Source organism: Pongo pygmaeus, chromosome 22, assembly GCF_028885625.2.
Source record: "Pongo pygmaeus isolate AG05252 chromosome 22, NHGRI_mPonPyg2-v2.0_pri, whole genome shotgun sequence".
Lineage (NCBI taxonomy): Eukaryota > Metazoa > Chordata > Mammalia > Primates > Hominidae > Pongo > Pongo pygmaeus.
In genome coordinates, this window is record NC_072395.2 from 58,469,649 (window position 1) to 58,491,819 (window position 22,171).

A 22,171-nucleotide genomic window follows, 5' to 3' on the forward strand; every position below is an offset into this window, starting at 1 on the left:
GGGGGCTCAGGCCCTCCAGGGCCACGTGACATCCACAGCACGGCCCCAGCTGGGGTGCAGGCTGTCCCGTGGCTCTGCACCCCGCATTATAAACACCAAGGTGGGGTGAAATGTGTCCTCTCCGCTTAGCACGGGCCTTGCTCACCGGCCTGGCTCCTCAGACACACCTGGGATTGCCCTTTCCAGGCCAGGCCAGCCCCTTTCCTGCTTTCCCAAAATGGTCTGGGTGGCAGGAGTGGCCGCTCTGATCCAGGTGGGCATGGCCACACTTGCAGGGCCCCGGGGAAGGTTTACCTTCGTGTGGCAAAGGTGAGGACTGGTAGAAGCTCCGTGCCACTGAAACGGCCTGTGACGTCCGTGGGAGCCTCCATGGCAGAACACTGCACATTGACACAGCCCTGACTCCTGGAGCCCTCCCACCTTCCTTCTAGAGCCCTCCCACCTTCCCTTTAGCACTCCCTCCCTCTGGCCACCGGCCCCCAACTGGGCCTGGCCAGCCCCTGCAGCACCCCAGACAGTGAATCCCACTCCAGTCCCTTCATCTGGCCAGGGAGAGGCTGCCAGTCTCATAACAGATGCTGAGCTGGTGCCCACTGTGTGCCAGGTGTCCTCATAGGCACCCAGATGCAGCCCCATCCTAACTTTCAGGGGCTTTGGTTCTGACAGGAGGAGGCAGGAGGATGGCATCCTAGCAAACACGTGCTGGGAGGGCCGGGTGCTGGGCAGGGAGCGTACCCTGGCACAGGCTTGGAGGGGCGGGTGCTGGGCAGGGAGGGCACCCTGCTGTGGACTGGGAGGGCCGGGTGCTGGGCAGGGAGGGCACCCTGCTGTGGACTGGGAGGGCTGGGTGCTGGGCAGGGACGGTACCCTGGCACAGGCTTGGAGGGGCAGGTGCTGGGCAGGGAGGGCACCCTCTTGTGGGCTGGCAGGGCCGGGTGCTGGGCAGGGAGGGCACCCTCCTGTGGGCTGGGAGGGCCAGGTGCTGGGGAGGGAGAGGCGGGTGCTGGGCATGGAGGGCACCCTGGCTCAGGCCCAGCCGCAGGTCCTGGGTGACCCTGCTGCTTTCTTCCAGCTGGAGGCCCGGACGCCACTCCCACGAGGGACGGTAAGGAGCATTTTTTCTCTTGAGACTGGTGGGTGGTCAGGACATGAGGGGGTATGTGCTGTCTCCTGTTTGGGGGAATAACACATGGTCCTTTGGAGTCCTGGAGCTGAACATGTGGCTCACTATCAGCCCCTGCTGCAGAAACGGGTGCAGGACACCCCAGTACCTCCGTCTCAGTGCCGGCCACCCCACTACCTCCATCTCAGCGCAGGCCACCCCACTACCTCCATCTCAGTGCAGGACACCCCAGTACCTCCGTCTCAGCTGCCAGCCACCCCACTACCTCCGTCTCAGTGCAAGCCCCCCCCAGTACCTCCGTCTCAGCGCAGGGCCCCCCCAGTACCTCCGTCTCAGTGCCGGCCCCCCCAGTACCTCCATCTCAGCTGCCGGCCACCCCAGTACCTCCGTCTCAGCTGCCGGCCTCACGAGGGAGCCGCTCTCATCCCTCAACTTTCCCAGTTGTGTCTGCCGCTCATTGACCTCCTCAGGGTCAAAATCCTTGGGGCCAAAATTCACATCTTGTGTCTTTGCCTTCCCTCACCCAAAGTGCCAGACACAAGAATGGATATCTCTAGAGTGGTGGGTGACTGGGTGGGTGGACAGGTGGGTGAGTGGATAGGTAGGTAGATGGGGAGGTGGATGGATGGGTAGATGGTAGACAGGAGTGAGTGGATAGATGGGTGGATGGACAGGTGGGTGAGTGGATAGGTGGGGAGATGGATGGATGGTGGACAGGTGGGTGAGTGTATGAATGGGTGGGTGGATAGTGGGTGAGTGGATGGGTGGATGGATGGTAGACAGGTGGGTGAGTGGATGGGTAAGTAGATGGGGAGGTAGATGGATGGGTGGTTGCTGGACAGGTGGGTGAGTGGATAGATGGGCAGATGAATGGTGGACAAGTGGGTGAGTGGATGGGTGGATGGATGGTGGACAGGTGGGTGAGTGGATGGGTGGATGAGTGGATGGATGGTGGGTAAGTGGGTGAGTGGATGGGTGGCTGGATGGTGGATAGGTGGGTGAGTGGATGGGGAGGTAGATGAATGGGTGGATGATGGACAGGTGGGTGAGTGGATGGATGGTGGATAGGTAGATGAGTGGATGAATAGGTGGATGGATGGTGGATAGGTAGATGAGTGGATGAATAGGTGGATGGATGGTGGGTAAGTGGGTGAGTGGATGGGTGGCTGGATGTTGGACAGGTGGGTGAGTGTATGGGTGGGTGGATGGATGGTGCAAAGCTGGGTGAGTGGATGGATGGGTAGAAATATTTTTGTTTTCCTGAGTAAGTGTTGCGTCTCGCTGCTGTCGGCCCCTCCTTGAGTAGAGGTCATGATTCCTTAATTGGCTCAGAAGTGAGGCCTGATGTGGGTGGAGCAGTGTCACAGGCTCCGCAGCGGCCTGTCTCCTCACAGAGTTCAGCCCAGTCTGATGTGGAGCAGTGTCAGGGGCTTCTCAGTGGCCTGTCTCCTCATAGGGTTCAGCCCAGTCTGCTCTCACTCATTTGCTGATTCATTCTCTCATTCAGCCAGTCAATAGTCATGGCCCCTCCTGTGCGCCGGGTGGCCATGGATATTGCTCTGGGTAACACACAGCCCGGCCCTGTGGAGCAGACAGTGGGGACAGCCATGTGGACGGAGTGCAGGTGGATGGCAATGGCAGCTGGGGCAGGAGGGGCTGAGGGCTGTGGGGAAAGGTGCAGAATCAATCAGGGGAATCCGGACTGGGGTGCAGGTCACCTCTGAGGGAGACAGAGCAAGGGCTCAGGGAGATGAGAAGGTCAAAGGTCGCCATGTTGAGGTCGGGGCCCTGAATAGGAACTGCAGCAAGGAGAGGGCAGGTCAGGGCACGTGGTCAGTGAGGGCCGCGGCTTCTGAGCGTGGCTGGGTCTGTGGGGCCTGAGCAGAGGTGACCCGTGATCCGGCGCCACAGCAGGCAGGACTCCCCACCCTTGCTGCTGCCCACACCCCCAGGGCAGCCCCAGAGTCGGGGGCACAGCTCCCTGCTTGCCAGCTCGGAGCCCAGCCCTTCTCACCCAGCCCAGAACAGGACACGGATGGAGGAGGGGCACCCGGAGGGCCCCCCCGCCGACACGCCCCGCGTCTCCCACCTGCAGGACAACGAAGTGGCCGCCTTGCAGCCCCCCGTGGTGCAGCTGCACGACAGCAACCCCTACCCACGGCGGGAGCACCCCCACCCCACCGCGCGGCCCTGGCGGGCAGACGACATCCTGGCCAGCCCCCCTCGCCTGCCCGAGCCCCAGCCCTACCCCGGAGCCCCGCACCACAGCTCCTACGTGCACCTGCGGCCGGCGCGACCCACAAGCCCACCCGCCCACACCCACCGCGACTTCCAGCCCGTGGTGAGTGTCCCCCCAAAGTGGGCTCGGCTCCATCTAGCCCCTCGGCTCTCGGCAGCGGAAGAGGGCCCAGCCCCCCGCAGAGCTGCTGGGGGTCCCAGGCTTCAGCCATGGGTGGGGGTCTGGCGGCTCAGGGCCATCGGGGCGGCTCGGCCGGGCCTGGGACTTGCCCTCTGGTGGCCAAGCAGTGGTCATCAAAGTCCAGCCTGTGTCACATCCTTGAGGAACTGGCGTATCTCCGCCTACAGAGGCAGCTGGGGGCACCCACATGGCCCGGGCCTGCTCTGACCTGGCAGTGTATAGGGGCTGCTGCCTGGGCCCCTTGGTGTGTCACTTGGGCGCTTCCTGCTCAGCCCCCCTTGGCCGTGCCTGTCCACACAGGTGCGGGGCCAGGGTGGTGCGCCCAGGGCCTGGGTGCAGGGGGCAGCATGGGACGCAGCCCGTGACGCGCCCCTCTCCCCGCAGCTCCACCTGGTTGCGCTCAACAGCCCATTGTCAGGCAGCATGCGGGGCATCCGCGGGGCCGACTTCCAGTGCTTCCAGCAGGCGCGGGCCGTGGGGCTGGCGGGCACCTTCCGCGCCTTCCTGTCCTCGCGGCTACAGGACCTGTACAGCATCGTGCGCCGCGCCGACCGCGCAGCCGTGCCCATCGTCAACCTCAAGGTGGGTCAGTCCAGTCCCGAGGGCACAGGCTCCTCGGCCCCCACTTGACCTCTGGGGTGAACTCCCAGCGGGGAGCTCCCCTCTAGGGCCTCTGGAGGCCACCATGGTACAGACACTGCCGCCCAGGCTGGTGACTTCAGGACAGGCTCCGGGTGGGTCACACCCCTCAAAGCTCAGGCCAGAGCCTCTGCATCCCTGGGCGCTGCCACCTCCCCCAGGGCATCCCATGAGGCCCCCCACGTGGCCCCCTGACCCCGCTCCCCCGGCAGTGCCCCTCAGAGGGTCCCAGGCTGCTGGCCCGAGTGTCCGCACAGGTGACAGGCCTCACAAGCCTGGAATCAGGAACCGTCCCTTGGGCCTCCAGTGCCACCCGGCCTGGTGGCCCCTCTGCCACAGCACCCCCCCACGTGGCTTTATTCTGTGGCCCCTGGGCTGTGGTTTCTGGGTGCCCCGGGGAGCACCCACATTCCCCAGAGCCAACAGCAGAGGGGTCAGAGACCCAGGGTCCAGGGCTGGGAGCAGGTAGCTGCAGCCCGGCGTGCCCCACCCTCTTACAGCCTGGCGTTAGGGGACAGGGTCCCTGCCTTAGCCAAGGCCTCTTGGAGTCTGCAGAGGCTGCCTGGCCAGGCCTGGCTCCCCCGCGGGACGTGCCCAGGAGCTGCAGAACCCCACCCCCGCAAAAAACACACCCCCACACACACACCCACACACCACACACACACCCTCCAACACATCCACACCCCCACACACACCCATACACACACCCCTACACACACACCCACACGTACACACCCCCACACGCACCACACACACCCACACACATCCACACCCACCCACCACACACACACCCATACACCCCCACACATCCACACCCCACCACACACCCCTACACACATACCCACACGTACACACCCACACACATCCACACCCACATCCACATGCCCACGCACCCGCCACACACACACCCCCCCATACATACCTCCAAACACATCCACACACACCCACAAACATCCACACCCCCACACACATACCCACACGTACACACCCCCACACCCCCCCACACACATCCACACCCACACATACACATGCCCACACAGCCGCCACACACACCCACACATCCACACCCACAAACATCCACACCCCCACACACATACCCACACGTACACACCCACACACCCCCCCACACACATCCCCACACCCCCCACACACACATCCACACGCCCACACAGCCGCCACACACCCACACACATCCACACCCCACACACACGTACACACATGGTTTCTCTTCCAGGACGAGCTGCTGTTTCCCAGCTGGGAGGCTCTGTTCTCAGGCTCTGAGGGTCCGCTGAAGCCCGGGGCACGCATCTTCTCCTTTGACGGCAAGGACGTCCTGAGGCACCCCACCTGGTAGGTTCCCAGTGCCGTGTGAGCAGCTCTGAGAGCCCCAGCCAGGGAAGGCAGATGGACGGGCAGGCGGGTGGGCGGCCAGGCTCCTAACAGCAGTTCCCCGAGTTTTTGGACAGATCTTATACATGCTCATTACTTTAAAATTGTAAAATCCAAAAGAGCATTGAGAAAAACGAAAACTGCTCTGAGAAGTAATCATTAGCAATGCGTTTGAGAGCAATGTAGTTCTAAGAAGGCCCTGAAGTGCCCCCGGCCCTCTGCTCATGGTGCATAGACTCCACGACTCCCGGATGTCACCAAGCCCGTGGTCAGCCATGTAAGCAGCGCAGTGAGTTTATTCACCAAGAATAAACTCCTCAAAGGGCAACACGGAGTCCGAGCATGTGTGCCCTTAAAATGTTGACAGAAATTTCCAGGGTGTCTAGAAGAACGCTTCATCCCAAATGTCGCTGTGCCCTCCTCACGTGAGCGCCGCGATTCTTCCAACACTCATGTGTTTAGGGGTGTCTCCCCACGTGAGTACCCCAATTCTTCCAACACTCATGCATTTAGGGGTGTCTCGGGGTGCCACACAGCGTGTCCCCAGCAGTGCCTGGCCATCTGCTGTAACGGAGATGCACCTGCCAAGGGTCTCTGACAGGAGCGCTGTGGGCGGGGCTGGGCCCCAGGGAAGGCCTGAAGCCAGGAGCCCGGGAGGCGTAGCTGGTTCCTAGTGAGGCAGCCACAGGAAGCCTTTGCTCAGCAGGCATGAGGGCCAGGTTCACCCAGCCAGGCCAAGCCCTGGCCCCTCTCCCCTCTGCCGTGGGTGTGTCTGGCAGAAGCAGCATGGGGGGCAGTCTGGGAGATGCAGCCCCCTCCACAGGCAGCCAGCAGGGAGCCTCTGCGGCCCCCTCGTACTCCCAGGGCTGGCCTCCTGCCTCCACCGTTCCTGCCCGGGGAGTAGCCTCTGCCCTAAGCGGAGCAGGTCTGGGTTTGACTGACGGCCCGGCCCGTCTTACAGGCCCCAGAAGAGTGTGTGGCATGGCTCGGACCCCAACGGGCGCAGGCTGACCGAGAGCTACTGTGAGACGTGGCGGACAGAGGCTCCCTCGGCCACAGGCCAGGCCTCCTCGCTGCTGGGGGGCAGGCTCTTGGGGCAGAATGCCGCAAGCTGCCATCACGCCTACATCGTGCTCTGCATCGAGAACAGCTTCATGACTGCCTCCAAGTAGCCGCCGCCTGGATGCGGATGGCCGGAGAGGACGGGCGGCTCGGAGGAAGCCCCCACTGTGGGCAGGGAGCGGCCGGCCAGCCCCAGGACCTGGCTGCCATACTTTCCTGTATAGTTCACGTTTCATGTAATCCTCAAGAAATAAAAGGAAGCCAAAGAGTGTATTTTTTTAAAAGTTTAAAACAGAAGCCTGATGCTGACATTGACCTGCCCCAACTCTCCCCTGACCTGTGAGCCCAGCTGGCGCGGCCTGCGTCAGGCGGGGTGCAGTATCATGCCCTGTGCAACCTCTTGGCCTGATCAGACCATGGCTCGATTTCTCCAGGATTTCCTGCTTTGGGAAGCCGTGCTCGCCCCAGCAGGTGCTGACTTCATCTCCCACCTAGCAGCACCGTTCTGTGCACAAAACCCAGACCTGTTAGCAGACAGGCCCCGTGAGGCAATGGTTGCTGAGGCCACACTCAGCACAGGGCCACCTGGGCTCTTCGCCAGGGTGTGTGCTTGCCCTGCGGTAGATGGGAGGGAGGCTCAGGTCCCTGGGGCTAGGGGGAGCCCCTTCTGCTCAGCTCTGGGTCATTCTCCACAGCAAGCTCAGAGGCCCACTGTGACCCCCAGCTCTGGCCTGTCCTCCAACACCACGCACAGCAGCCTGGGGCTGGCCTCCCAAATGAGCCATGAGATACATACATCCAAAGCAGACAGCTCCACCCTGGCCGAGTCCAAGCTGGGAGATTCAAGGGACCCATGAGTTGGGGTCTGGCAGCCTCCCATCCAGGGTCCCCATCTCATGCCCCTGGCTGGGACATGGCTCAGCCAGCACTTGTCCAGCTGAGTGCCAGGATGGAACAAGATCACGTCGAAGAGGCTGAGGCTGGCACAGGACATGCGGCAGCCAGCACACAGGGCAGTGAGGGAGGGCTGTCATCTGTGCACTGCCCATGGACAGGCTGGCTCCAGATGCAGGGCAGTCATTGGCTGTCTCCTAGGAAACCCATATCCTTGCCTTCCTTGCGACTGAAGGGGACCCCCAGGGTGCACACAGGCCGCCCTGCGGGCGAACAAAGTAGCCACGAGGTGCAACAAGGTCCTCTGTCACAGCCACCCCTGAGATCCGGCAACATCGACCCCAGAGTCATTCGTTCTGTGGAGGGACAAGTGGACTCAGGGCAGCGCCAGGCTGACCACAGCACGGCCAACACGCACCTGCCTCAGGACTGCGACGAAACCGGTGGGGCTGGTTCTGTAATTGTGTGTGATGTGAAGCCAATTCAGACAGGCAAATAAAAGGGACCTTTTACGCTGACTCTTGGTTTGCCAGCAGCCTTCACTGCCACAGGAAGGACACAGTTCTCCAAAAGGAGTTCTCAGGAGTCTTTTATCCCTGGACTGCCCCACTGGCAGACCCCGAGTGTGCACGGGCACGTATGGTTACATGGGGTACGCATGCATGAGCATACACAGGCGTGCAGTTGTACACGAGTGTGCAGTTATACACGGGTGTGCACACTTATACACGGGTGTGCCTGAGCATACACAGGTGTGCAGTTATATACGGGTGTGCCTGAGCATACACGGGTGTGCAGTTATACCCAGGTGTGCATCAGCATACACGGGTGTGCAGTTATACACAGCTGTGCAGGAGCATCCATAGTGTGCACAGGTACACAAGCATGCATGGGTGTGTGGACACACACCAACACTCTCAGGTCTCTCCTCACAGCAGGACCTGACTTGCTCCCAGGAACACTACATCCTGACAGCCATCCCTGTCCTGGTGGCCGGGTGAGTGCAGGACTCAGAGGCAGGCAGGTGGTGGGTGCAGTGAGCGGGCTGCAGAGGGAGCAGGCTCTCAGGTGGGGGAGGCGCTGGGAGGAGGATTCTGATGGCGGTGTGGGCCTCCCCAGTGACGCTCTGGCCCGTGGCACAGGCCCAGCCCACCTCCACCCATCACATCCTGCTAGATCTACGAGCCCAGGAAATGGCTGGTGCGGACCCTTCCCAGCAGGGTCCCCGGGGTGGCCATGACAGAGCCCCTGGATGCACCCGGGACCACGGCCCTGTCTGACCGGCACCATCCACTGACTCGGGCCATCTTCCATGTGCAGCTTCTGCCCCAACCCAGGGTACCCCAAGATGCCTGCTCCCCTGAGCCGCCTCGGGAGACCCCTGGGTTCAGCAGCTCTAGCAGCCCCTTTCCAGCCAGAGATTCTCTCCCCAGCTCTCCGTGCTGAGCTGCTGAGCAGCCAGCCATTCACCCGGGGCTGCCGAGATGTGGCAGAGGCCCCACAGGATAGGGCCGTTGACTAGGGTTGTGGGAGTCTCAGCTCATGGGCACCAAGGCCCCGCGTGGGCTGGAGGTGGGAGAAGGCTGGGACGCCTCTCCTGGCCTCCTCACTGACTGCTGACCCTGAACCCCCAGGCCAGGCCGGCCCGGAATCAGAAGCCCTGCGCACACTCACTTAACAAGTGTGTTTAATGTATGTGGGAAGAGTGTTCACATCACATCAGATGGTCCTGCACCTGTGGGCAAGGCACTAGCGCTCCTTAGACCCTGAGGCCGCTGGGACGTACTTCCCCAGCGCCCACCACAAAGGCAGCCCCCCCAAGGCTGCCCAGCCCAGGCAAGCCTGGCACATACCAAGGCCAGCACGTCCGCGGTGACCGGGACCAGTCCTCTCCGGGCTGGCACGAGTGTGGGAGCAGCTGAGGACCCGCAGGTCAGGATGGACACACTTCAGAAGGACAGACAGGACCATGGAGGGCTGCCCTTAGGGTAGAAGAGAGGAACCAGCTCCGAGGACCAGAGCCGCTGCTCCCCTCTGACGACGATGCGTCTGCCGCCAACCTGAGATGGCTTTTCCAGAGACAGAGAAGCCACATGCAGTTCTTCATTCTACGTCAGTTAAAAAAAAGAAGCATCTTTCAAAAAGCAAGAGCACCGAGGATGACCAGCAATGTCACAGCTCAGCTACACCTCAGGGTCCCGGCTCCCACCCTGCCCTAGAGGGCTCACAACTCCTGTGGGGCCAGTGTCCCCTGAGCTGGTATCTAAGGCCACTTCACCAGCCCTGGGGAGCAGAAAGGATTTGTCTCAAGCCCCCCAAGGGGCATGAGCCAGTCAGGCCTGGTGGACACAGAAGCCCACCACCCACCTCTTCCAGCAACCAAAGCCCGCGGGGCACAGCGCAGGGACAGCATGGCCAGGCAGCTGCCCTGAGTGTCGCCAGCACGCTGTGGCCACCGCCAGAGTGCGGCACAGGGCAGGGGGAATCCTAGGGGGCCTGCCAGCAGGATAAGCGGAGGTCCCCATGGCTAAGGCAGGCGGCCCTCGAGGCGGGTGTCATGGGGATGCACCGAGGGCCACCTGCAAAGTTACCACAGGGGCGCCCAGGAGTCACTGGTTCACATTCTGAACACTGTCGCTTGGAAGACACTGCAAACCCAGCTTGCTGACACCAGGAGGATGGACAGCCGGCTGGGGACAAGTCTCATCTGCAGCGTCAGGGCCTGAGGCTTGGGTGGAGCACAGAGTGCAGGCGGAAGGGGCTGTCACTGGGCTCAGGAATCCAGCTGCCTGTGGGGCCGGGGCCGGGGCTGGGTCGCTCTGTCTCTGCTCCAGGGAGGCTGGCCCCACAGCCCCCAGGCCGTCTTCTGGGGAGAGCAGCGGGCTCTGGGCTGGCTGCAGGCCTCCGAGGCCCTTGTCCTGCACACTCAGTGCCTGTGCTGCCTTCTCCTCCGTGGGACTCCTCAGGCCCTGGGCCGGGGGCTGCTGCGGGTGGTGGCCCCGCTGGCAGTGCCGCAGACCATCCAGCATGGCCCCCAAGAAGTAGATGATGGACAGGATCAGGAAGTACACGGAGTATAACTGGAACTGGAAAGAGAGGCCGGGTGAGGTGGGTGGGGAGGGCCTGGCTGGGACACTGGCACCCTACACCCCGACACCTGCTCCCAGGCTCACCCTCCTCCAGCTCAGAGGCTGACCCTGAACACTGCACAGCAGTCAGAGGCCAGCCCCGGGAGCAGGTGCCACAGTGCTCCCCACAGCACCCCCTGACCTCCACAGCCTGGCACAGGCCTGAAGGGGGGCTCCCACCATTTCCCAAGAACCCCTTGGAACCTGGCAGGTGGCCTGCTTCTGCGTGGCCTGCAGTGTCTGCTCCCGAGGCCCCTGCTTGGTGGTGCTTGCTGCCCACCCATGGTGCTGAGACAGCGGAAGGGCGCCCATGAGGGCCAGAACGTCTCGCCTGGCAGAGCACAGTGAGGAGAGCCACAGCAGGTGACCGGGAGCTGATCCCCAGGGCTTCGCGCCCAGAGCGACCACTCAGCAGCCTGCACATGGAGCCCGTCTCCACCTCGGCAGTGGAAGCTGTGCTACGATGACCAGAAGGAGCGGCACCAGTGGTGGCCACATCTCTCCTGATTCTCACAGCTGCCAGGGGCAGGAGAGACTGGAGATGTCCTGGGACACCAGGGAGGGACCTGATCATTCCCGGAGGTGCAGAGGGTTCAGGAGGCTGCAGTGCCCTCAGGACATCTGTGGGCAGAGCCCAGTGAGTCCCGCCCAAGACCCCTGAGGCCCCAGCTCCACACCCGCAGGCCAGAATCCCTGCAGCCCATCGGCACCGGCACCCTTCCAGGAAAGCTGTTTTTAAAGCAAACTCAGGAAGATGGGGTTGACACACTTCTCCCTGCTCTTCTCTACCCAAGACACTGAGATAAACACCTGGGAAGACTCTGAAAGGGGGAGCGAGGAGGACAGACTGGCCAGGCCCTCGGGGTCTGGGGAGCTGTGCCACGCAAAGGCAGACTGTGCCACGCAAGGGCAGACTGGCCGGGCCCTCGGGGTCTGGGGAGCTGTGCCACGCAAGGGCAGACTGGTCGGGCCCTCGGGGTCTGGGGAGCTGTGCCACGCGAGGGCAGACTGGCCAGGCCCTCGGGGTCTGGGGAACTGTGCCGTGCAAGGGCAGACTGTGCCATTCAAGGGCAGACTGTGCCATACAGAGCTCCCTGAGGGCTTTTCTTTTCGCCTCAGATATTTTGAAACTGAAGAAGGCAGCAGGCTGGAAAAGCCAACAGATGCAGAAAAAAGAGCCCATGGAAGCAGCTCTCTCTCTGGCCTAAGACCCAGAGAAGGGGCAGCCCAACATGAGGAAAGACCTTTCAACAGGAACTGCCCTGCTCCCCCCAGGCACCAGACCTCAGCTCCACCCACCACGTCAGCAAGGACCCCCCACCCTCCCCAGCCTGTAACAAGGACCCCCGAGTCCCCTGCGGGGTGGTGTCAGACAACACCAGTGGGCACTAGAGCTTCCACTCCCACTGGCTGGTAAAGACGCCCACCCTCACCCCCATGGAGTCAGCAGAAACCACAGGGAAGCCTAGACTGTCACCCCCAAAGCCTCATGGAGTCAGTGGAGACCATGTGGGAAGCCTAGTCACCCCCAAAGCCTCATGGAGTCAGTGGAGACCATGTGGGGAGCCTGGCCTCTTATCCTCACCCAGTAGTAAGAGCGTGCCTGTCCCCCTCCATGCTGGGGGGCATCAGAGGAGGTCAAGTGGAGAGTCCAGACTTTCACCCACCCAGCAATAATGAGAATGTCCCAACCCCAGGGGCATCAAGGGGGCCACGAGGGGAGCTGGACTCCCATCCTTGCCTGGCAACAAGAAGGAGCCCCCACCCAGCTACCCACCCTCCCTCAGGTGTCACAAAGGCTGAATGAGAGCCTGGACTTCCACCCCACCTGCCTGTAGCGAGGTGCACACCCCACTTGACCTGCAGGAGCTGTGTCAGCCACAACAGGATGCCGAAATTACATCATACCCAAAATGCTTGCATCTCACTAAAAAATCCCTTGGCACACTAAACCACAAAGATCTCAAACTGAAAGACAATTAATAGACACCAACACTAAGACAACACAGACAGTAGAATTCGCCAAGAAAGATCTTAAAGCAGCCACCATAAAAATGCTTCCATGAACAATAACAAACATGCTGGAAACAAATGAAAAAACACAGTCTCAGCAAAGAAATAGAGAAATAAAAATTTAGAACTGAAATACACAATAATCAAAATTTAAAAACTTAATGAATCATCTCAACAACAAAATAGAAGAGGCAGAGCAATGATCAATGAACTGGAGGTAGAACAATAGAAATTATCCAACCTGAACAAAAGAAAAAATGGACTGAAAAAAAAGAACAAAGCCTCATTCCTTGTGGGACTACATAACATGATCTAACATTTGTGACATGGGGGTTCTAGAAAAAGAGGAGAAAAGGAGTGGGGTTCAATAAGCATTTCAAGAAATAATGGTTGAAAACTTCCCAAATTTGGTGAGACGTACACTGCAGATTCATGAAGCTGAGCAAACCTCAAATAGAAAACGCAAACAAAATCACACCAACACATACCATATTCAAACTTCTATAAGCTAGTGATAAAAATAAAGAAAAAATCTTGGAAGTGGCCAGAAAAAAATGACACTTTACAGGCAAGCAATTTGAATAACAGTAATTTCTCATCAAAAATCCTGAAAGCTATGAGGAAGGGGCACCACATTTCTCACAGGCTAAAAAAAAAGAACACTGTCTACCCAACATCCTATAGCCAGTGAAAACATCCTTTGAGAATAAAAGAGCAATCAAGACACTCTCAGATGAAAAAAAACTAAGAGAAGAAATTTGTAACCAGCAGATCTATCTAAAATAATGGCAAAAAACCAACAAACAAAAAACAAGTTCTCTAAACAGAAAGGAAATTACTAAAGAAGGAAAGAATCTTGAAATAACAGGAAAGAGGAAATACCACAGTAGGCAACATTATGAGTAAATAAAACAGACTTTCCTTCTTTCATTTTCTAAAATATGTTTGATGATTAATGCAAAAATTACAATATTTTCTTATGTAGCATTAAAGGTAAGTAGAGAAAATATTTAAGATAATTGTACTGTAAGTGGGAGATGATAAAGTGACATAAAGTTTCTATACTTCACTCAAACTTTATGTATTAATGTAATACATAAAGCAACCAAAAAAGCTATACTAAGTACATTCAAAAACACAATAGATAAACCAAACAAAATTCTAAAGGATGTACAAGTAACCCACTGGAAGCTGCAAAAAATGTAAACAGAAACTAAAGACAGAGAATAAATGAAAAATTAAAAACGAAATGGCAGACTTAGGCCCTAATATACAAATTATCACATTAAATATAAATGAGACTCTAAATACACCAACTGTAAAACAGAGATTAGCAAAGTAGATTTAAAAACATGACTCAACTATGTGCTGTCTACAAGAAACTCACTTCAAATATACCAAGATAGGAAGGTTGAAAGTAAAACGATGGAAAAAGATGTATCATGCGAACATTAATCAAAGGAAAGCAGGGGTGGCTATATTAATGTCAGGTAAAATAAACTTCCGAGCAAAAAAAAAAGACCAGGGACAGCAGAGACAGAGAAGGACATTATATAATCCCACAATTACACAATTGACAAGAGGATCAGTCCACCAAAACAAATTTCAATCCCAAACGTGTATGCAACAAACAAAAGAGCTGCCAATATGTGAAGCAAAAACATGACAGAACTGAAAGGAGAAACAGATCCACAATTATACTTAGGAGACTTCAATACCCCCTCTCAATAATAATAAAACTAGACAGAAAATCCACAGGAACTGAGAGGAAATCAATACCATCAGCCAACAGGATCTGATCAGCATTTACAGAACACTCCACCCAAAAGCAGAATATACATTCTTTCAAAGTGTCCATAGTATATCAAAACAGACAATATTCTGGGTCATAAGACAAATCTTAACAAATTTATAAGGACTGAAATAATAATGTGTTTTCCAATCACAATAGAATCAAAAAAGAAATTAATAACAGAAAGATAACAGGAAAATCTCGAAACACTTGGAAATTAAACAAAATTTGAAATAATGATGCATCAAAAAACACACTGAAATGAATGAAAATGAAAACACAGCCTATTAAGATTTGTGGGATGCAACTAAAGCAGTACTGAGTGGGGAAATTTATAGCATTAGATGCATAAATTAGAAAAGAGGAAAAGTCTCAAATCAATATCTCACCTCAAGAACCTAGAAAAAAGAAGAGCAAAATAAATCTAAAGCAAGCAGAAAGAAGGAATTAATAAAGCTCCAGCCACTGCACTAAGTCAATAAAAAGAAATAAAAGATACACAAATCAGAAAGGAAGAAACATTTGCAGATGACATAATTATCTACATAGAAAATCTCAAGGAATTTAAAAAACAAAGACCAAAAAACGGAAAAGCCTCCTAGAACTAATAAGTAAGCTCAGCAAAATTGCAGTATACAAGATAAACACACAAATATCAACTATATTTCTATACACTAGCAATGAACATGTATATGCTATTATGGAATGAATTGTGAACCCATCACCCAATTCATATGTTGAAGCCCTAACCCGCAATGTCACTGCATTTGAAGACAGGGCCTTTCAAAAGGTAATTACAGTTAAATGAGGTCACAAGGATGGCATCTTACTCCAACCTGACTGGATGTCCTTATAAGAAGACAGACACTAGCCAGGCGAGGTGGCTCATGCCTGTAACCCCAGCACTTTGGGAGGCCGAGACGGGCGGATCACCTGAGGTCCGGGGTTCAAGACTAGCCTGGCCAACATGGAGAAACCCCATCTCTACTAAAAACACGAAATTAGCCAGGCATGGTGGTGCATGCCTGTAATGCCAGCTACTTGGGAGGCTGAGGCAGGAGAATTGCTTGAACCTGGGAGGAGGAGGTTGCGGTGAGCCGAGATTGTGCCATTGTACTCCAGCCTGGGCAACAAGAGCAAAACTCTATCTCAAAAAAAAAAAAAAAAAAAAAGATACCAGGGAGGACCACACACAGAAAAAAAGACCATATGAAGACAAAGGGAGAAGATGCCAACTGCAAGCCAAGAAGAGAGGCATCAGGAGAAACCAACCTGCCAACACCTTAATCTCAGACTTCCGGCCTTCAGAACTGTGAGAGAATATATTTCTGTTGTTTGTCACCCAGTTTGTGATATTTTGCTATGGCAGCCCAAACAGACTAATGCACATAACAAATTTCAAAATATTGTTTGATTTACTTAAAAAAAAAGCATAAACTAAAAACATGTATAGTACTCATATGCTGAAAACTACGAAATGCTGAAAGAAATCAAAGATCTAAATAAATGGAAAGATATACCATGTTCATGGATTGGAAAACAACATAGTAAACACATCAATTCTCTCAAAATGGATACACTGGCTTAATTGCAATTCCTAACAAAATCTGAGCAAGAATTTTTGTAGACAGACAAGATTACTCTAAAATGTATATGGAAAGGCAAAGAAACTATAATAGTCAAAACAATTTTGAATAAAAAGAAGTTGGAGGAATCAGTCTATCCAATTTCAAAACTTGCTATAAAGCTTCATAACCAAGACAGTGTGATATTGGTACAAGAGTAAACACATAGTTCAATGGAACAGGATAAAGAACCCAGAAACAGACTCACATAAATATGCCCAACTTTTGACAAAGGTGCAAAAGTAATTCAATGGGGAGAGCTAAGTCTTTTCAACAAATGATGCTGGAATAAATGGATACACACAGGCCAAAAAAAAGTGACCTCAACCTAAACTTCACATCTTATACAAAAATTAACTCAAAGCTGGTCAGAGACTTAAATGTAAAAACACGAAACTTTAAAAAAGAAATTTGAGGAAAATCTGAATTTAGGGCTAGGCAAAGAGTTTCCATAAAAGGAAAAACTGTTAAATCAGACCTCGTGGGAGTTAAAAAAAACACTTGTTCTGTAAAAGACCACGTTAAGTAGATGAAACAACCAGCTACAGAGTTGAAAAAAAACTGCAAACTGTATATATCCAACAAAGGACTAATATCTGGAATACACAAACAATGCTTAAAACTCAAGAGTATAAAAATGAACAATCCAATGAGAAAATGGGCAGAAAACGTGAAGATTTTGCAAATGGAAAATAAGGACATAAAAAGATGTTCAACATCATTATCCACCAGGGAAATGCAAATTAAAACATTATCCCCCAGGGAAGTGCAAATTAAAACCACAATGAAATATCACTACACCTATCACAACGGCCAAAATAAAAACTAGTGGCAACATGACATACTGAAGACACTGTGACTGGATCTCTCAAAGTCTGCTGGTGGTGATATAAAACGGTATGACTACTATGGAAAGTGGGCTGCTTCCCTGCTTCTTTCCTGGAAAGAAACAGGCAACGACCTGGTGACCCAGCACTTACACTTCTGGGTGTGTGTCCCAGGGAAAGGAAAACCTATATTCACACAAAAACCTATAAAAGAATGTCTGTAGCAGCTTTATTGGTAATACCCCACACTGGAAACAAGTCTTTCAATGGTGAATAAATAAAGTGTGCTGTATCTACACCCTGGAACACCACTCAGCAGCAAGAAGGAATCAGCTAGAACCACAATAACAACCTGGAGGAATGTTCAGAGAACAATGTTGCGTGAAAAGAGCCCATCCCTAAATGATACACAATGCATAGCTGTGTTTATACAACACTCCTGAAATGACAAAATCATACAAGCGGAGAAGAGGGTAGTGGTTGTCAGGGGTTAAAGAGGAGGTGAGGCTGGAAGTAGGGCGGGCCATGGCTATAAAGAGTAGCGTAAGGGATCCCTGTGGGGATAGAATGTTCTGGATCCTGACTGTCACCATGCTGGTTGTGATGTGCTACAGAACTGTAAGACGTGACCTCTGCAAAAACTGGGTACTGGGTACGGGGTACATGGATCTCCCTGTATTATTTATTAAACAGCATGTGAATGTAAGATTACCCAAATATAAAGCTTAATTTAAAAAGCAGGCAAACCGAGGCAAGCTCTAGGCCTGTTTGTCCCCCCGTGCTCCATCACGGCTCCCACCCGTCTCCAGACTCTACCCCCGACCAAGCCTGAACTCCTGGCCCAGCTGTTCTCCCCATGCTGGAGGAAAGAGAGTGGACACTCGGCACCCAGTAACAGGCGGGGGGGGGGGGGGGGGCGGGGAAGATGAGCCGGCACCACCTCCTCTAGACCCAACAGGATGTCTAGCCATGAGCAAAATGCCCCACTAGTTACTTTTTAACCTAGAAATCAAACCAGCCAGAGAAACATCCATGTGTTTTTTTTCTATGTGACAAGAGGCAGCCAGGAACCACAGGCCAGAACCTGCCTTCACCTCCCCAGAGCCATCTCCCCCACGGCCTCCACGGCCGCACCAGGACCAGCTGAGGAAGGGAAAGGGCTTCCTCGTGACCAGCTCTCTGGGGAAGAACTGCTCCACCCCCTGCACCAAGCCCCCATGGGCCCTTAGAAGCCCACTGTGAGGGGTCCCCTCCACAGGGCAGCTGCAGGGGAGCACACGCACAGGGTCCCTAAAGGGCCCTCAGGCATCTGCCCCTCCAGCTGCCAGGGGCTGAACAAGAGGCAGTCACAGAGGGATGGAGGTGGGGCGGGCACGGTAGTCAGGGGCAGTCAGCACCCAGAGGCAGGTCAGAAGCCAGTTCCAGCCTGGCTGGGGCCACACAGGGCCCTTGGGGTCTCCCTGGGACGGGCGCTCCCTGCCCATACATGCTGGCAGCCAATGCTGTCTGGGGTCAGAGGTAATTCGGGGCTCCAAGAATGGGGAAGACCTCCTCCCGGGTGCTGGAGCACTTCCAAAGCCAGCTGGACTGCTGCCAGCATCCCACCCTGGGGCCATGTATTCAATAGAAGCCTTCTGGGCCCCCTTTCTGCAGACCTGAGACCAGCCCAGCCACCAGGAGGCTGTGCCCACCCAGGCCGGGCCTGGACACACTCACCCCTGGGCCTCAGCGGCTCACCTGCCCCGAGTGTTCACCCCTGGGCCTTGGAGGCTCACCCGCCCTGAGCGTTCACCCCTGGGCCTTGGAGGCTCACCGACCCTGAGCATTCACCCCTGGGCCTCAGCGGCTCACCTGCCCCGAGTGTTCACCCCTAGGCCTTGGAGGCTCACCCGCCCTGAGCGTTCACCCCTGGGCCTTGGAGGCTCACCTACCCTGAGCATTCACCCCTGGGCCTCAGAGACTCACCTGCCCTAAGCATTCAACCCTGGGCCTCAGAGACTCACCCGCCCTGAGTGTTCACCCCTGGGCCTCAGAGGGTCACCCGCCCTGAGTGTTCACACCTGGGCCTTGGAGGCTCACCACCCTAAGTGTTCACACCTGGGCCTCAGAGGGTCACCCACCCTGAGTGTTCACACCTGGGCATTGGAGGGTCACCCACTGAGTGTTCACACCTGGGCCTCGGAGACTCACCCGCCCTGAGTGTTCACACCTGGGTCGGGGGCGTTGTACCCGGAGGGCTCTGTGGAACAGGGCCACGTGGCCTGCCAGTGTGGACAGGCCCTAATGACACTCTTGGGCTGAAGAATGCATTTCGATGAGCGAGCAACAGCCATCCTCACCTAACAGGCATTTGCGAGCCAAAGGGGATGCCTGCTACTACCCGGGCCTCACCCTGAGCTCTGGAGTCACTGAGGCTGAACAGACTCCGCACCCTCAGAGGATCAGGGCTAACCCTGACAGTCCTCCTGCCCAGTGAGACCTGGGCCCCAGGTGGACAAAGCCCTTGTCCCACCCGCCAAGGGCATCTGTCTAGCTGCAGGCTGGGGCAGTCCTGAGGACCCTGGAAGGACCTCTCACACCACGCCCACTGTGGCTGATTCCAGCTCACTCGGAGACCCGGCCTTGGCTGGGACCCTCAGGTGTTAAATGTGTGTTTTCCAGCTCTTCTCAGAAGCAGCAAAGGCCCGCGAGAGGTGGGAGAGGGGAGGGCACCCGCAGAGGCCTGCGCACCAACACTGCTGAGTGGCTCTGCTCAGCTTTCCTTCCTGAAGAGAACAAAGCTCACGTGGCCTCTAGCCAGGGCTCAAGGACACCAAGTTCCGGCAGCCACAGGCAGAGAGCGGAGACAAGGACAGCTCTGCCGTGGCGAGCAGAGGCTCAGCTGCTCCCACTGAGGCCCAGGGCCTGACGGAGGCTCCTGCCCACAACTACTGAGCCCCGCTGGGGTCTCTCTCACTTCCTGCGCTCGCTGGCCCGGTGTGTCCCACTGGAAGCCCCAGGCCGGCACCCTGTACCCCCAGCCCACAGTGGGCTCCACATCAGGCGGGCACCAGGAGGCCTTGACAACGTCCCCACAAGTAGCTTCCGTCCCCGAGGACGCAGGCCTGAAATGGGCTCACCTGCTTGCGGACCGGGAGGCCCAGGCCCCGCACGTCCGAGACAATGAAAGTGATGACGGTCTTGACAATGGTGGCAAAGAACGTGTTGACCCCGAAGACCAGGGCACAGAGCTCTTTAGACAGAGAAGACGCAATCTGAAAGCTGAACGGGAAGAGCGGGAACATCAGGCGCTGCTGGGAGAACAAGAAGCAGCCACAGGGAAAAGCCTGCAGCCCAGCTCCCACCAGCCCATGACCCGCCCGGCAGCCACGGGGTCCCAGGGCACGCACAAGCCCCCCACCAGGCCCCCATCTCTCCCACACATGCCCGCCCCTGCCAGGCAGGAGCCAGCACCCAGGCCACCCTCAAGGGGCCATTCTGGGAGCTGCTGCGTCCCCCTGGCTCAGTACAGAGTGAGGGTCCCTTATCCAAAATGCCTGGGACCAGAAGTTTTGGATTTTGGAATATTCACATATCCATAATGAGATATCTTGAGGATGGAACCCAATTCTAAATACGAAATTCATTTATGCTCATATACACTGTATACACACAGCCAGAAGGTGATTTTATATAATACCTAACACACATTTGCAAGCCAAAGGGGTTTCCTGCTACTGCCCAGGGCCTCACCCTGAGTTCTGGAGTAATTTTGTGCATGAAGAAACTTTTGACCGTGTTCTGAGACTCGTCAAACAAGGTCAGGTATAGGATTTTCCACTGGGTTGTCTTTCCAGTGCTCAAAAACTGTCAGATTTTGGAGTATTTCAAATTCTGGATTTTTTGTTGTTATTATTATTTTTTTTAGATGGAGTCTCGCTCTGTTGCCCAGGTGTGCAATGGCACAATCTCAGCTCACTGCAACCTCTGCCTCCTGGGTTCAAGCAATTCTCCTGTCTCAGCCTTTCGAGCAGCTGGGATTACAGGCATGCGCCATCACGCCCAGCTAATTTTTGTATTTTTAGTAGAGACAGAGTTTCACCATGTTGGCCAGGCTGGTCTCGAGCTCCTGGCCTCAGGTGATCTGCCCACCTCAGCCTCCCAAAGTGCTGGGCTCACAGGTGTGAACCACTGCACCCGGATGAACTCTGGCTGTTTTGATTAGGGATGCTGAACCTATACAATGGGTGTCACAAAACACAAACTCGAGAAGATGCCTGGAAGGGCTCCCATGAGCTCTGGGACAGACCAGGTCACAGGCATCTCAAAACGCTCAGAAAATCATTATCAAGAGAACCTCTGGGCACAGACAGAAAAGTCTGAAACAAAAGTCTTTCATGGTTAAATGTTCCATAAATTAGAAAGTCGGTGAGTGAGCAGCAGCCAGGCAGGACAGGCCCTGGAGGTGAGGGACAGCTGGGTAGGGGGGACCCTGGAGGTGAGTGGCAGCTGGGTAGGGGGGACCCTGGAGGTGAGGGACAGCTGGGTAGGGGGGACCCTAGAGTTGAGGGACAGCTGGGTAGGGGGGACCCTGGAGTTGAGTGGCAGCTGGGTAGGGGGGACCCTGGAGGTGAGGGACAGCTGGGTAGAGGGGACCCTGGAGTTGAGTGGCAGCTGGGTAGGGGGGACCCTGGAGTTGAGTGGCAGCTGGGTAGGGGGGACCCTGGAGTTGAGTGGCAGCTGGGTAGGGGGGACCCTGGAGGTGAGGGACAGCTGGGTAGGGGGGACCCTGGAGTTGAGTGGCAGCTGGGTAGGGGGGACCCTGGAGTTGAGTGGCAGCTGGGTAGGGGGGACCCTGGAGTTGAGTGGCAGCTGGGTGGGGGGGGGCCCTGGAGTTGAGTGGCAGCTGGGTAGTGGGGGGCCCTGGAGTTAAGTGGCAGCTGGGTAGGGGGGCCCTGGAGTTGAGTGGCAGCTGGGGGAGGGGGACCCTGGAGGTGAGTGGCAGCTGGACAGAGTGGGCCCTGGAGATGAGTGGCAGCTGGATACGGTAGGCCCTGGAGGTGAGTGGCAGCTGGCGGGGAGAGGGGGCCTGGAGGCAGAGCGGGCCCTGGAGGTGAGTGGCAGCCAGATAGAGTGGGCCCTGGAGGTGAGCAGCAGCCGGGCAGGGCAGGCCCTGGAGGTGAGTGGCAGAAGGTTAGGGCGGGCCCTGGAGGTGAGTGGCAGCCAGGCAGGGCAGGCCCTGGAGGTGAGTAGCAGCCAGTTACGGCGCGCCCTGGAGGTG

General features: G+C 55.9%; 2 protein-coding genes across 13 annotated transcripts in view; one reads left to right on the top strand and one right to left on the bottom strand.

Annotated features, from left to right (window-relative positions):
- The window catches only part of COL18A1 (collagen type XVIII alpha 1 chain), a 116,263-nt gene extending 108,219 nt beyond the window's left edge, over positions 1–8,044 (top strand). For all 5 annotated transcript variants that reach the window (XM_063659709.1, XM_054468296.2, XM_054468297.2 and 2 more), the window contains 5 exons: positions 1,073–1,105; positions 3,219–3,464; positions 3,927–4,124; positions 5,416–5,531; positions 6,532–8,044. In XM_063659709.1, coding sequence (XP_063515779.1) covers positions 1,073–1,105; positions 3,219–3,464; positions 3,927–4,124; positions 5,416–5,531; positions 6,532–6,742 — 804 coding nt within the window. In that variant the 3' untranslated portion in view covers positions 6,743–8,044. The remainder of the gene's footprint in view (positions 1–1,072; positions 1,106–3,218; positions 3,465–3,926; positions 4,125–5,415; positions 5,532–6,531) is intronic.
- A 1,152-nt stretch (positions 8,045–9,196) lies between these two features.
- Positions 9,197–22,171, bottom strand: part of SLC19A1 (solute carrier family 19 member 1) — a 49,378-nt gene continuing 36,403 nt past the window's right edge. For all 8 annotated transcript variants that reach the window (XM_063659712.1, XM_054468298.2, XM_063659711.1 and 5 more), the window contains 2 exons: positions 20,031–20,172; positions 9,197–10,612 (listed from right to left, as the gene is read on the bottom strand). In XM_063659712.1, the coding sequence (XP_063515782.1) occupies positions 10,136–10,612; positions 20,031–20,172 (619 nt within the window). In that variant the 3' untranslated portion in view covers positions 9,197–10,135. The remainder of the gene's footprint in view (positions 10,613–20,030; positions 20,173–22,171) is intronic.